Raw genomic sequence first — 12,678 nt, 5'->3', positions numbered from 1 at the left:
TGACTGAAGCTTCCAACCACTCCTTGTTTTCTTTTTTTTTTTTTTATTCTGGGCTAGCTTTAGCTCTGAAGCCTCGCTGCTGAGAACATGGATACAATGTTTCGGTCCGGCTGGGTTTCAGTCCGGCTGTTTTCTGGGGTTTTGTTTACCTTCTTATTTGCAACATAGTATATAGTTGCTTAGAGTTGCAGTTGAGAGGCCGGCAAGTGAGGTGGGGAAAGTTGGAGTCTGCAGCAACCAAGCCTCGTGCTCGCTTCAGTGCCTGGCTGCCGGCCGCCATCTTGGCTGACAGTTAATTTGCATATACTCTCTGATTAGCCAATGAAAAGGGTAGCGGTCGTACGCTAATTACCATGTTTCTCTTTTATTAGTGTAGATGGTTGAGGTGTTTTTTTTTTCTTACTAAATTTGTGCTTTTGTTTCATAGATATTATGCCTTAGAAGTATCATATTTCAAGTCCTCCTTGGATCGCAAATTGCTTGAGCTTTTGTGGAATAAATACTGGGTGAATACGCTGAGTTCCTCTAGCTTGCTTACCGTAAGTACTATAATTTCAAGGGACAGGTTTGAATTTTATCTAGGCTACATAAGATGCTTAATACCTGAAACTCTTTTTCATGGAGTAGCTACACCTGATTTGGCCAGGACAGCAGGGCTGGGGTCAGATTCTGCATGACCAGAGTTGGATTAGGATAATAGTCCAAGCAAAGGTCTGTGTCGTGTACTATTAAGACCAAGTCTAAATGGCAAATACAGTACCCAGATGAGGATCAGATCTGCCCCTACCATAAAGAGACATAGAGAAAAAGACAAATACTGTTTTTTGTATTGTGTTGGGTATTTCAGGTAGGACTCAAGTTACAAGTGACAGAAGACCCAGCCAAACTAGCTTAAACAAAAAAGAGAATCACGTGAGCTGCAAAGTTGAGGAGTAAGGCATAGTTCAGCTTCAGCTAAGTTTGCATTCAAACAGTATTATGAGAGCTTGGTCCTTCTCTCTCGGCTTTGATGTGATGTCAGTTTGCTTCAGTTTCAGGCTTCATGTGAAAGCAAGATGGCAGCATTAGCCTCAGACCTTCTAGCCTCTCAGTTTTATGTTAAAAAGAGAAGATCAAGATACATACACACTCTCCCGCTCCTTCCTCCTTTCTCCCAATGTCCCTCTCTGTCTCTCTCCCTCTCTTCCCCAGGGCTTTGTGTCTGGGCTTTGCTTAAGTCACATGTCCATGTGACAGATCTGGGCCAAGTGATTAACTAGTGGGCTGGGGTAGAAGAAACTGTTGTAGGAGCACATGGACTAAGAATGAGGAAAGGGTTGTCCCAGAAGGAAATCAGAATATCATTACCTTAAAGCAGCAGATGTTAGGCGAAAAAGTTGCTGAATATTTTTCAATATTATCATTAAAACCTAATATACTTAGAAGGATATTTATTTTATTTTTTTTCCCAAATATGTTTTTATTGATTTTAGAGAGGAAGGGTGAGGGATAGAGAGAGAGAAACATCAATGATGAGAGAGAATTATTGATCAGCTGCCTCCTGCATGCCCCCCACTGGAGATCGAGCCTGCAACCCAGTCATGTAGCTGCCTCCTGCATGCCCCCCACTGGAGATCCAGCCTGCAACCCAGTCATGTACCCTTGGCCGAAATTGAACCTGGGACCCTTTAGTCCGCAGGCCGACGCTCTGTCCACTAAGCCAAACCAGCTAGGGCAAGAAGGATATTTATTTAACAAGCTTCTAACTATGCTATCTATAGCTTAGCCAGGAACAGTTTATTTTTTGTTTTATTTTGTTTTTTACTTAAAAGAAAAAAAAGATGGCCACTTCATATTATAGTACAATTTAGCATAATATTTAGAACCACAAAATTTGGAATAAAATTAACTCAGTTCAAACAACTCTGCCACTTTACTAGCAATGTTTGACCTTCAGAAAGTTATTTAATGTGACTGAGCCTTTCTTGGGTTCAATGATATTAGTATCCACATCATTAAGTACATTGAGAATTAATTAAATACTTTATATAAAGCAGTTAGCAAAGTGTCTGGCATATAATAAAGCCTCAGTAAGTTTTTTTTTTTTGTTGTTATTTGGTTCGTTGTATTCAGAGGAAAAGACCCCACTTGAGCATATTTACTATAACTTTAAACACAATTCTGGCAAGTTTTCTGTTCTTATTTTTTATCCTCCACAGTCAGAAGTAGCATATTAAAAGAAAGGAGAGTGACCATAACAGCACACTTTTATTAAGAGCTTCCTATACGCTAAACACTGCTAAATGCTTTATATGTGTTGTTTCCTTAGAGGCAAGTGTACTCACAGCAGCCAGAAGTGACACATGGTAGCAAGGGAGAAAACATTAAGACCATAGCAGCCTGAACCTTTGTATGAAGGCAGACTTACTTATTCAGGCTTTGGCGTCCCTGTATTACAGCACTGCATATATTGAGGACATTAATAAGCAAGAAAAGGTTTAATTATATTTCTTCCTTCCTTGTAGTTTTATATATAGTACATTGCAGCATTTTTAAGAAAAAAATATATAAATATATGTTCAACTCATCTATTTCCCCAGCTAAAGCATGTAATCTAAAAACTACCAGAAAAAAATGCTTTGGCGTCCCTGTATTACAGCACTGCATATATTGAGGACATTAATAAGCAAGAAAAGGTTTAATTATATTTCTTCCTTCCTTGTAGTTTTATATATAGTACATTGCAGCATTTTTAAGAAAAAAATATATAAATATATGTTCAACTCATCTATTTCCCCAGCTACAGCATGTAATCTAAAAACTACCAGAAAAATTTTCTGATTTTAAGAAATTAGTCCTCTATGAAATTATTCTGTGTGTCTGAAATGTAATTGATGTCATTTTATTTCATTTTAATACTATAATTATTTCTGCCTTCCTACATTTTCATGGCTTGAACTAATCTTCCAAATATGAAGTGGTCATAAACTTGAGGGTTTTCTCCAAACTTGAGGCAGGGGACAGTGGTGGTGGTGGTGGTGTCCTAAACCATTTAGATCCAGACAAAGTGAATATAATTGCTTCCTTAAAAATATAAGTTTGTAAAATTGAATTACTGGTAGCATTTTAAAGGGCCCTCTGTAGTAACTATGATGGCAGCAAATAACTTTTCATGTTTGGTGATTGAACTGTATTTTCTGTACACTGTCTTGTAAACTGAGCAATCAGGATAACACACCAATTGTTGCCAAGTTTATTAAATCTTCATGCTCTTCTATTGAAAATATAGGAAAGAAATGGCCTATATACTTCTTAACTCATCTTCATGAAAGTTTTTTTTTTTTTAGACACATTTTCAAAAAGATGTGCCTAAAAATCTTTTAAAATATTTCAGTTAAGCATATACATGTAACTATAAATTTTTTTCTTTTTGAAAAGTGTGAAATTGGACAAAATGGTTTATATAGGGGTGGGCAAAGCAAAGTAGGTTTACGGTTGTGCAAACACAGTTTATTTGCTGTTATAATCATAACCTGCAATTCTTTTTCCATACGAACAATTGCAAACCTATTTTGCCTCACCCTGTATATATTCCAGCTTACCAAATAGAGCTGTGCATTGTGAAAATATAGCAATACTCTAAAACAGCGGTCACCAACCCGTAGTCCTTGAGGTCCGAAAGGTTGGCGACCACTGGTTTAAGGAAACCTTTGGAGCAGCGGTCGCCAACTGGTGGTCCGTGGACTACTGGTGTTCCGTGAGGTCCGAAAGGTTGGCGACCGCTGCTCTAAAATATAACTCTGGTTAGAGCAAGGTGGAGGGAGTATATGTGTTTCTTTTCTTCTTTATATTGCTCTACATTTTCTGCAAAGCTGTTAATTTTATTATCAGGAAAGCTAGAACAATGTTATTTAAATATTGTCACAGTACTAATTCTGGAAGTTGAACAAGAACAAATAACAAAATTAGCTAACAGTTATTAAGGCTTGGCCAGGTACCATAGACCATCCTAAGATCAAGACTTAAAGGCATAGAAAAGTAAAGGCACTCTCTCAAGGCCTCCTAACTAATCTGCAGCAGAACCAGAACCTGGGCTCAGATCTGTGAAAGCCTCTTATTATAACAAATAATTCACTGACTAGCCACTTAGATTTTCATAGTGGAATTCTTTGTTTTTGTTTTTGTTTTTCACTAGAGAAGATTTATTTGGACAAGCAAAGAGAAAGGACACTCCAAGAGAAACTTCCAGCAGGCTGCTCAGAGAGCTGCCTCATAGTGGAATTCTTTGTAAATGAAATGTTCTATATTGAAGAAAATTATTTTATGTTAAAATTATCTAATGGCAGACTTGTATCACACACTGCAACAATATCATTTTCCCCACAGAATGCAGACTATACCACCGGCCAGGTCTTTGATTTGTCTGAAAAATTAGAACAGTCAGAAGCTCAGCTGGGACGAGGGAGTTTCATGTTGGGTTTAGAAACACACGACCGAAAGTCAGAAGACAAACTTGCCAAAGCTACTCGAGACAGGTAAAAGCAGATCTATTCCTGTCCCTCTTTTTGTTTCCAGATTTGCAAATAATAATAGGATTCAAATTCCTTATGGTTTAACTTACTTATAACTTAGAATTAGTGGCTGAATATTAACTTCTCAGGACCTTTAAGAATTGTTGAAGGCAGAGTTTAACTTTGAAAATTTAGGAGACATTAGATAAGAACGTTAAAAGCTTAAAGGTCTAGATAATGGTATGAAACACTCCCAGTCACACCTTTCCTAGGTTCAGCTAGAAAGTAACCAAAGAAACCAATCAATCACTGAATCTTTTTTTTTTAATGAAGCATCTGTACTGATGTTTTCTCTATAGTTCATTGTGAGATTTCTTTCCTTTTTTAAAATATTTTTTTATTGATTTTAGAGAGGAAGGGAGAGGGAGAGAGAGAAACATCAATGATGACAGAGAATCATTATCAGCTGCCTCCTGCACGCCCCCTACTAGGGATAGAGCTGGCAACCTGGGTATGTGCCCTTGGTCGGAATCTAGCCCAGGACGCTTCAGTCCACAGGCCAACACTCTATCCACTGAGCCAAACCAGCTAGGGCTAATCATTGAATCTTTTTTTTTTTTAAAAGCTTTTGCAAAAGTATGTCTTAATCCATTCTAACCTAGTTATTTTCTAGGAATTAAAGTACAATTTATTAAATTTTTATAAAGTTTTAAACCCTAAGTAGCACAGTAATGATTATATCTCCCTTGTTATTCTCCTGAAATAATCTTTTGTTTAGTATCCCAAATTTCACTACCAAGATTTGTTAGAAACAAATTTGGGATATGTTCCATGATACCTTAGGAAATAATTATGTGGCCCTGCAGATGCATACAGGATTGGAAAGACTACCTAAATAACATTTACTTTCACAAAATTTTGAATTTTAATATGATAATTAGGAGCAGAAAGGAAGGGAAAAGCATGTTGACATCTGTATAAACCGAAACTTTGGTATCCCTTTTAAGAAAAACTGGACTACTGGGTGGAAAGGAGAAGGGAGAAGGGAAGACAATGTATATTAGGAGCAGAAGCCCCATTGGGTTAGAATTACCTCATTCCTTTCTTTTCCATGGGTTTTCAGCAGGTATAGATAGAGCTAATAGCCTGGAAAAGAATTACATTTTCCTTTGACATTAGGTCTCAGTTTTGGTATTTGCTCTAAGTGTGTACTAGTATTTTCCTCATCTGTCTCTATAAGTCTGTGATTTGTAATTTTAACTACATTTACATCTCAATTTCTTATGAAGCATATTACGCTTTTATTATTATAAATTCTAAAATCTGAGTCCTTTACCCACTGAACTAACTTTGACTTTTAATTCTTTGAAGGATGTTTGTGTTTATTTCAGGAAAAAAGCATAGGATTCTTTAAAATCATTTTTTAAATTATTCTAAGTAAAAAACGACAAGGAAAGGAATGATAGATTTTAATGTAGTATTGGAATCAATATAATGATGAATTATATATGTTAGTCACCTTCTAAAACAAAACTTTTCCCAAAGCTGCTGACACGTAACAAAATTAACTGTTATGAATCCTATCAAATTTCACTTTGTTATTCCTTGTGAAGGTGCTCATAAGTAGTGAAATGGTCAAAAGACATGCAGGAGGCTAAAAATAACGAGAGTAAACTATTAATTGGTATGTTTAAGGGAGTATGAATAGAATTGAAGACCATTATTGGGGGTTCAGCAATGGAAAGGAGGGGGCTTGTATAGTTGAACCACTTTTCAGGTCTTGTGACATTATGTAATGTGTTTTTTCTTTCCAGCTGTAAAACGACCATAGAAGCTATCCATGGATTGATGTCTCAGGTTATTAAGGATAAACTGTTTAATCAAATTAACGTCTCTTAAACAATCACCAAGTAGTACTTTTGCCTGAAAGCCAGTGTGAGAAAAATACTCAAGTAACACTTTAAAAACAGTTACCAAAAATCTGATTAGAAGTATAAGGTGCTCTGAAGTGTCCTGAATATATTAACATCCTGTAATAAAAGTCCTTAAAATGAAATTGTTCTTTCATTGTTTTATGGGAGGGGTTACAACATTTTTCTAGTATTCTTTAATATTCTAGAATTGAGGAAAAGAAATATTAGAATCTTTCTTTTTTTAATATGCTTTTGGGGTTGTTTTTTTAAGAGAGAGAGAGAGAGAAACATTGATCGGGTACCTCCAGACACACGCCAACCCAGGATTGAACCCGCAACCTGGGTATGTGCCCTGACCAGGAACCAAACCTACGACTTTGTGGTGCATGGGACGCCACTCAACCAACTGAGCTACATTGGCCAGGGCAGAACCTCTTTTTTAAAGAGTCTTGCCTTTCTAAATTAGTCAAAGAATTTCAGCATTTCACTTGCCATACTGATTATCAGAGCTATTTTCAACTTGCCTATACACTAAGTCCTTACTGAAGGTCCTTAGAACTACAGGGAAACCAATGAAACCAATTTTACGACAGGATAATTGATAGAAACAAGAGTTAAGTTTCTAGAGCATCTCATCAACATTAAAATGAAATAGCATTGAATAAAGCAGTGTTATTTGAGGACCTCCTTTTGATAGCCCACTAGTAAAAACACAAGTTAATACAGTGTTTTTCAGGAAAATCAAATAACTTAATTGAGACAGAGTCTAGCACAGGATATATAGTCTTTCAAAAATTCGCCAATTGCCCATACTGAACCAGGCCCAGTTTTACTCTCTGGAGATATTCTGAGCAAGAGAGACATGACCACTGTCCTTGCAGAACTTAGTTAAGAACCAAAGCATATTGCTGTGAAGGGAGAAATAAAGTGAGCTGGGGAACTCAAGAAAAACACTTACCCCAGAGTGGAGTTACCCAGGCCAGCTTACTGAAGGGATTGCCTGACATTAGGCTGGAATTTTAATGGAGGACTAACCAGAAAAAGCATAATGGGGAAGCAATTACTTCTACTGGCAGAGACTACAGCAGTGTGTGGCAGGCCAGAGGCAGAGAGCAAGAACTTTAGAACCTTCAAGAACTGAGATTCGGTTAGGCTTGAGTGTCGAGTAGAATGTGGGGAGTGGCGAGAGATGACTAATAGGTAAGATGAGGGTAGACCCTTGCAGGAGCCTTTTGGATCATCCTAACGCAGTGATGGCAAACTTATGACACGCGTGTCAGAGGTGACATGAGAACTCATTTTTTTGGTTGATTTTTCTTTGTTAAATGGCATTTAAATATATAAAATAAATATCAAAAATATAAGTCTTTGTTTTACTATGGTTGCAAATATCAAAAAATTTATATATGTGACACAGCACCAAAGTTAAGGTTTTTCAAAATGCTGACACGCCGAGCTCAAAAGGTTTGCCATCACTGTCCTAACGACAATGGGGAGTTAAAGTGCCTTAAACAGCAGAAATGTTGAAGTGTTTGATTGAGGTTTCTAAGTGAATTCTGTTAAGAGATTTGGGGGTAATGGCTGGGTGGAAGCAGATGAGATGACCTGTGGCGAATGATTAGTGAGCCGAAGACCCAAGGCAAATCAAGGAAACATCAAATTTTAAAATGGCAGAGGAAGAAGAGATCACTGAATGAAGCACAGAAGTAAAACTCTCGGAAGTAATTTGCCTTCACATGCTGCCAAGAAGTTAAGGAAAGCAAAGCCTAAAAGTTTTCCATTAGATTTAGCAATGAGATGGTCTTTGGCAAGATGAGGAAGCCAGGTACCATTAGTAACCAAATACTTTCTCAGTTAATGATACATTAGCGTTTTGGTCTCACTTTATATCCCTTTAAGTAAAAGCAGCCACCCCAGTTTCAGATAGCTCAAGCTGACCTCCATTTCTGTGCCCTTTTAAAAAAATCTGGTTGCCCCCAACAAGCAGCCAAAATCTGTATTGACTGCCACAGCCTTCAGCGACACCCAACACCATACCGAGTCACTCAGGAACATTCACAAGCTTGTTGAGGTTTCTCTGACAGACATGATTGAATAGTTAAGGTTCTGACATGAAAGAGGAGTAATTGAAGTCACTGTGAAAACATATTGGCATTTTTCATTCCAAGACTAGAATATAATTATCCATATTTAATTTGACATTTGTAACCTAGTCAATTAAGACATCTTGGTGTGAAAACAAAGAGGACATCTATAATACTTTTTACAATAAAGATAAAATTTTTTAAAAGACATCTGGTGTGATGGAAGATGCCTATAACAACAAAAGTAACACAACCAGTTGCTTAAACAATAAGAATTTTGGCTCACCTAACTCCAGAGTCCAGAATCAAATTTGGCTTAGGCACAGTTGGATTAGTTTTCTTCTCAGCTCTGCCCTACACATGTTGACTAAACCTAAAGCAGATTCTGCCAAACTGGCTGCATACCAAACCATGCAGTGAGGGGGACATAGCTGCTCATGATGGTCAAAATAAGGTTCCCACTTCACTCTGACTAGTCTAACTTGAGTAATGAGCACATCCCTTGGATTATATATAGTGACTGCATTAGACCAATTAACGGCCACCCCTGGAGCTGGGAGTAGGGTCAATACCCAAATAACTACCACACATTGAGAGGTTAAGTGGATATTACAGAGACATCAATGTACCTCTACTCATTGTCTCAGCCCACGCGAAAATAGCAGAAAGGAGCATTGCATTTTTTTTTCTGATTTTTTTATGCCCCCTACTGGGGATTGAGCCTGCAACCCGAGCTTGCACCCTGATGGAATCAATGGGCAACCCTTCAGTGCACAGGAAGTAGCCCAAATAACTGAGTCACACAGGCCAGGGCACATTTGTATTGTAAATGTAGCTACTTTATTAAAAAGCAAGATCCTTTACAAATAATTTTAAAGTATCTCTAAATTTTAATGTACTGTTACGACCACTTTTGGTATAAGTACTCCAATTTATATTATTGAGATTTTAGGAAATCAAGCTTCAATTTGCAGCCATTATTCAGAAACTAATGAATTGGGGTTACCTTTCCCTGCAAAGTATTATCTTACAGCCTTGACCTATTCAGGAGCTGAATAGGCCATTTTCTAAGCGAAGTCTGTTTTTTGTACACTTTCAACTTGTTTCAGAGATAATTTCTCAAGCTCCTTGGTGATAATATACAGGAAATGTCAATCGTTATCAAAAACTTAATCCCAATGTCCGCGTAATAAAACTAGAGCCAGAAACATGGGCTGGAGAAGAGATGGAGAGAGAAATCAGTTGCAAACAATTCAACATTAACTTATTTATATTGTTGAGAATGGATGCATTTAGTACCATTTTTAGGTTACATGAGCACTTCATTCTACATGTTTTATTTATTGGTTAACAAGAAGACACCACACAAGTTGTTACTTTTAAATCAGTAGTACTACCAAAAACAAAAGGCCAACAGAAAGACACGCTGTTTGTGCTCCACTGTCTCTGAATGTGGATAAGCTCTGAAACTAAACATCACACACTCCACTTGAGGGATGTAGTCTGAAGATTGTTGTCATAAATTAGTATGACTACCTAGTTAGTATTCAGGATTTTGAAAAATCACTGCATTGCACAATAGAATAATAAACTACCCAATAGTGCAGCCACTTGAAAATAAACACAGAGGGGCAGGAGCATAGTAACTTTACAATGAATCAGAGAAACTGTTTGGGAGTTGGAGTGCTACATACTGCAGAGGCTTAGAGTTTCCAAAAACTTCTGTGAGTGATGAGGTACAGATGCATAAGTCATGCATGCAGAGAAGACTTCATTTATATTGCTAAGTCTGCACTGTATCCACACGTAGCTGAATAAACTGAACTGAACACAGACTGTTGAGTTCCAAGGTTTCTTTCTATATTTCTGGATTGTTTTAACTATGAATTCCAAAGACACATGCATTGTTGAGCAATGCAGGGGGGAAAAGGGGGTTCGTTGTGGGAGGGTGGTTTTTGAAGATAGGAAAATATACTACACAGAATGATGGCTCTTATTTTTACTCATCCTTATGGTATAAGTAAAAGATGATTATGTTAAAATTATGGTGAGGTAATTATTTCATTCACTGCTTAATGACTGAAGTGGCTATGTCATTGTATTTGCAAAATATTAGAAAATTTAAAATCTGTGTGTTCTCTTGTTTTGGCCTATTTTCAACACACGTTCCTACAGCAAATAAATTTATCTTTTGGGGACCAAAATGCTAGTTTAAGGACTTCAAATAACTTCTTCTGAGGTAATCAATCTGTAACTTTCTAAAGGTCACTAAACCTTTTACCCAAATATTAGTGAAATTAATACCATTCATCTTTGTAAATATCAAGTTATGATCTACTTATTTCAGAAAACTAATTAACACAAAACTCAGGTCAACTGTAACCAGACTGGCATACTTAAACTTTTGATCTCTGAAGTCAGAATATTACAAAATGAAATAAGGAACTCTGTCATTTCGGGTCAATTTGGGGAGGAAACAGCTAAAATCATAACTTGATAACTAACACCAATGATTAATTGCTTTTTCAACATGTGGATTATCTTGGTGCCAAAAATTATGGAACAATTGCCTAACAAATTGGAGAGTCCCTGATGTCAGTACTCATATTTTCTTTGGATTATGCTAAGCAATTATGCTAAACTTTCTAATGACTGAGTAAAATGGTATTGTGCCTTGGGGCACATTTTGATGAACTACAGGTGTACTTTTTATAACCTAAGAGGCATATGCAAAAAGAAGTATATTGTCTAGAATAGAGCTCTGTGACCATTATGTTAGATTTCAGAGGATTACAAATATCTATCACGTAACTACAAATATGTTTACCATTAATAGTCATTACTTTAAGCTACTTACCTTCCTGAAAAATTAACTGGCATAAGTGCATCTCCAAATACATGTTTAATTTAAATGATTTATTTTTCTTCCTAGAATTTGTTACTTTATATTCCATCCTCATATTCAATTCAATTCATAATTTTTATTATTGATGATATTAAATAAGTCCCTTAAAACATATATGTGTTTAGCTTTAATCTTTTACTTCAATTCCTATGTAATCCATCTATCATTTCTTGCATGTGTTGCCAGTATACTTAGATTGCCAGTATACTGAAGATTCTGGGCTTAAATAAAGTAACAAAAATTAGACTAAAAAAGAAATTAACTTATGTTCTTACATATGAGGACACACCATATTGAGTAATTACAACCATCTGAAATGTTCTATAGCTTAAGAGATGTTAACATGATATGACCACTGATGTCAGAATTACACATGAATGCTACTTTTTAGAGGAGGTTATTTTAAAACTTTATAACTAGTCTTAATAGTTAAGGTAAAATATGTTATCACTTAAAAGTAAGGAAGCATGAACTATTGAAATGGTAATTTATTTAGACAGACATTAATGCTATGGACTTTTAATTATCTCAAGGTCTAAAAATAATTTATTAACAAGTGCTTTACCTATTTCAGTAAAGAGCAAAACTTAAAAAGAGTTTTATTAAATATGAGATTTTGAAGCACAAGTAGAAATTATATTTTCTAATTCTTATGCTCCAGCTACCAGATTTCTAAGTGCATCTTTGAAAATACTATATTCATCACAATAATATAACATTACAAGAACATTACATTTAATCAAAAAATTTTTTTAATATATTTTTATTGATTTCAGAGAGAAAGGGAGCGGGAATCCAGATTTCTCACTGTGGCCTAAGGGCTGATCCGGCTCTAGCTTGCCTCTCATTCTATTCTCTCCCTCCTCACTTTGCTCCTCCCCACTGTCCTCTCGGTCCTTATGCTCATCCAGTTCTGTCCCCTCTCCAAGCCCTCAAACTGACCACTTCCTGGGCCTGGCACACTTCCTCACAGGCTTGCACCAGCCTGGCTCATTCTTCAAGTCTCAGCTCATATTCTGCTCCTCACAGAGGCGTTGCCTGTCTTACTCATCTCAAGGAAACACCTTTCCTTCCTTCCTTCCCACTTCTACACCCAGTTTCACTCTATTTTCTTCACAGAATGTTCCGTAATCAGAAATTATCTTGGCTATTGATATATTTACTTTTTCACTGTCTCCTTATACTAGAACGTAAGCTCCATATGGGGTGGGGCCTTAGTCTAATTTCTGCATTCCCCAGCACTTTACTAGGCATACTAGGCACTTGGTAAATGTTTACTCAATGAA

The 12,678-nt window shown here is 36.6% G+C and overlaps 2 protein-coding genes across 5 annotated transcripts in view; one reads left to right on the top strand and one right to left on the bottom strand.

The window, feature by feature from the left end:
- The window catches only part of COPS5 (COP9 signalosome subunit 5), a 17,917-nt gene extending 11,371 nt beyond the window's left edge, over positions 1-6,546 (top strand). For all 3 annotated transcript variants that reach the window (XM_005866344.2, XM_014539809.1, XM_014539808.1), the window contains 3 exons: positions 428-539; positions 4,366-4,514; positions 6,305-6,546. In XM_005866344.2, coding sequence (XP_005866406.1) covers positions 428-539; positions 4,366-4,514; positions 6,305-6,389 — 346 coding nt within the window. In that variant the 3' untranslated portion in view covers positions 6,390-6,546. The remainder of the gene's footprint in view (positions 1-427; positions 540-4,365; positions 4,515-6,304) is intronic.
- CSPP1 (centrosome and spindle pole associated protein 1) overlaps positions 1-12,678 on the bottom strand; it is a 157,698-nt gene that overhangs the window by 111,908 nt on the left and 33,112 nt on the right. The window lies entirely within an intron of this gene.

This window comes from Myotis brandtii, unplaced genomic scaffold (genome assembly GCF_000412655.1).
Source record: "Myotis brandtii unplaced genomic scaffold, ASM41265v1 scaffold23, whole genome shotgun sequence".
Lineage (NCBI taxonomy): Eukaryota > Metazoa > Chordata > Mammalia > Chiroptera > Vespertilionidae > Myotis > Myotis brandtii.
The sequence above is the reverse complement of the archived record's forward strand: the minus strand, read 5'-3'. Positions and strand labels throughout refer to the sequence as shown.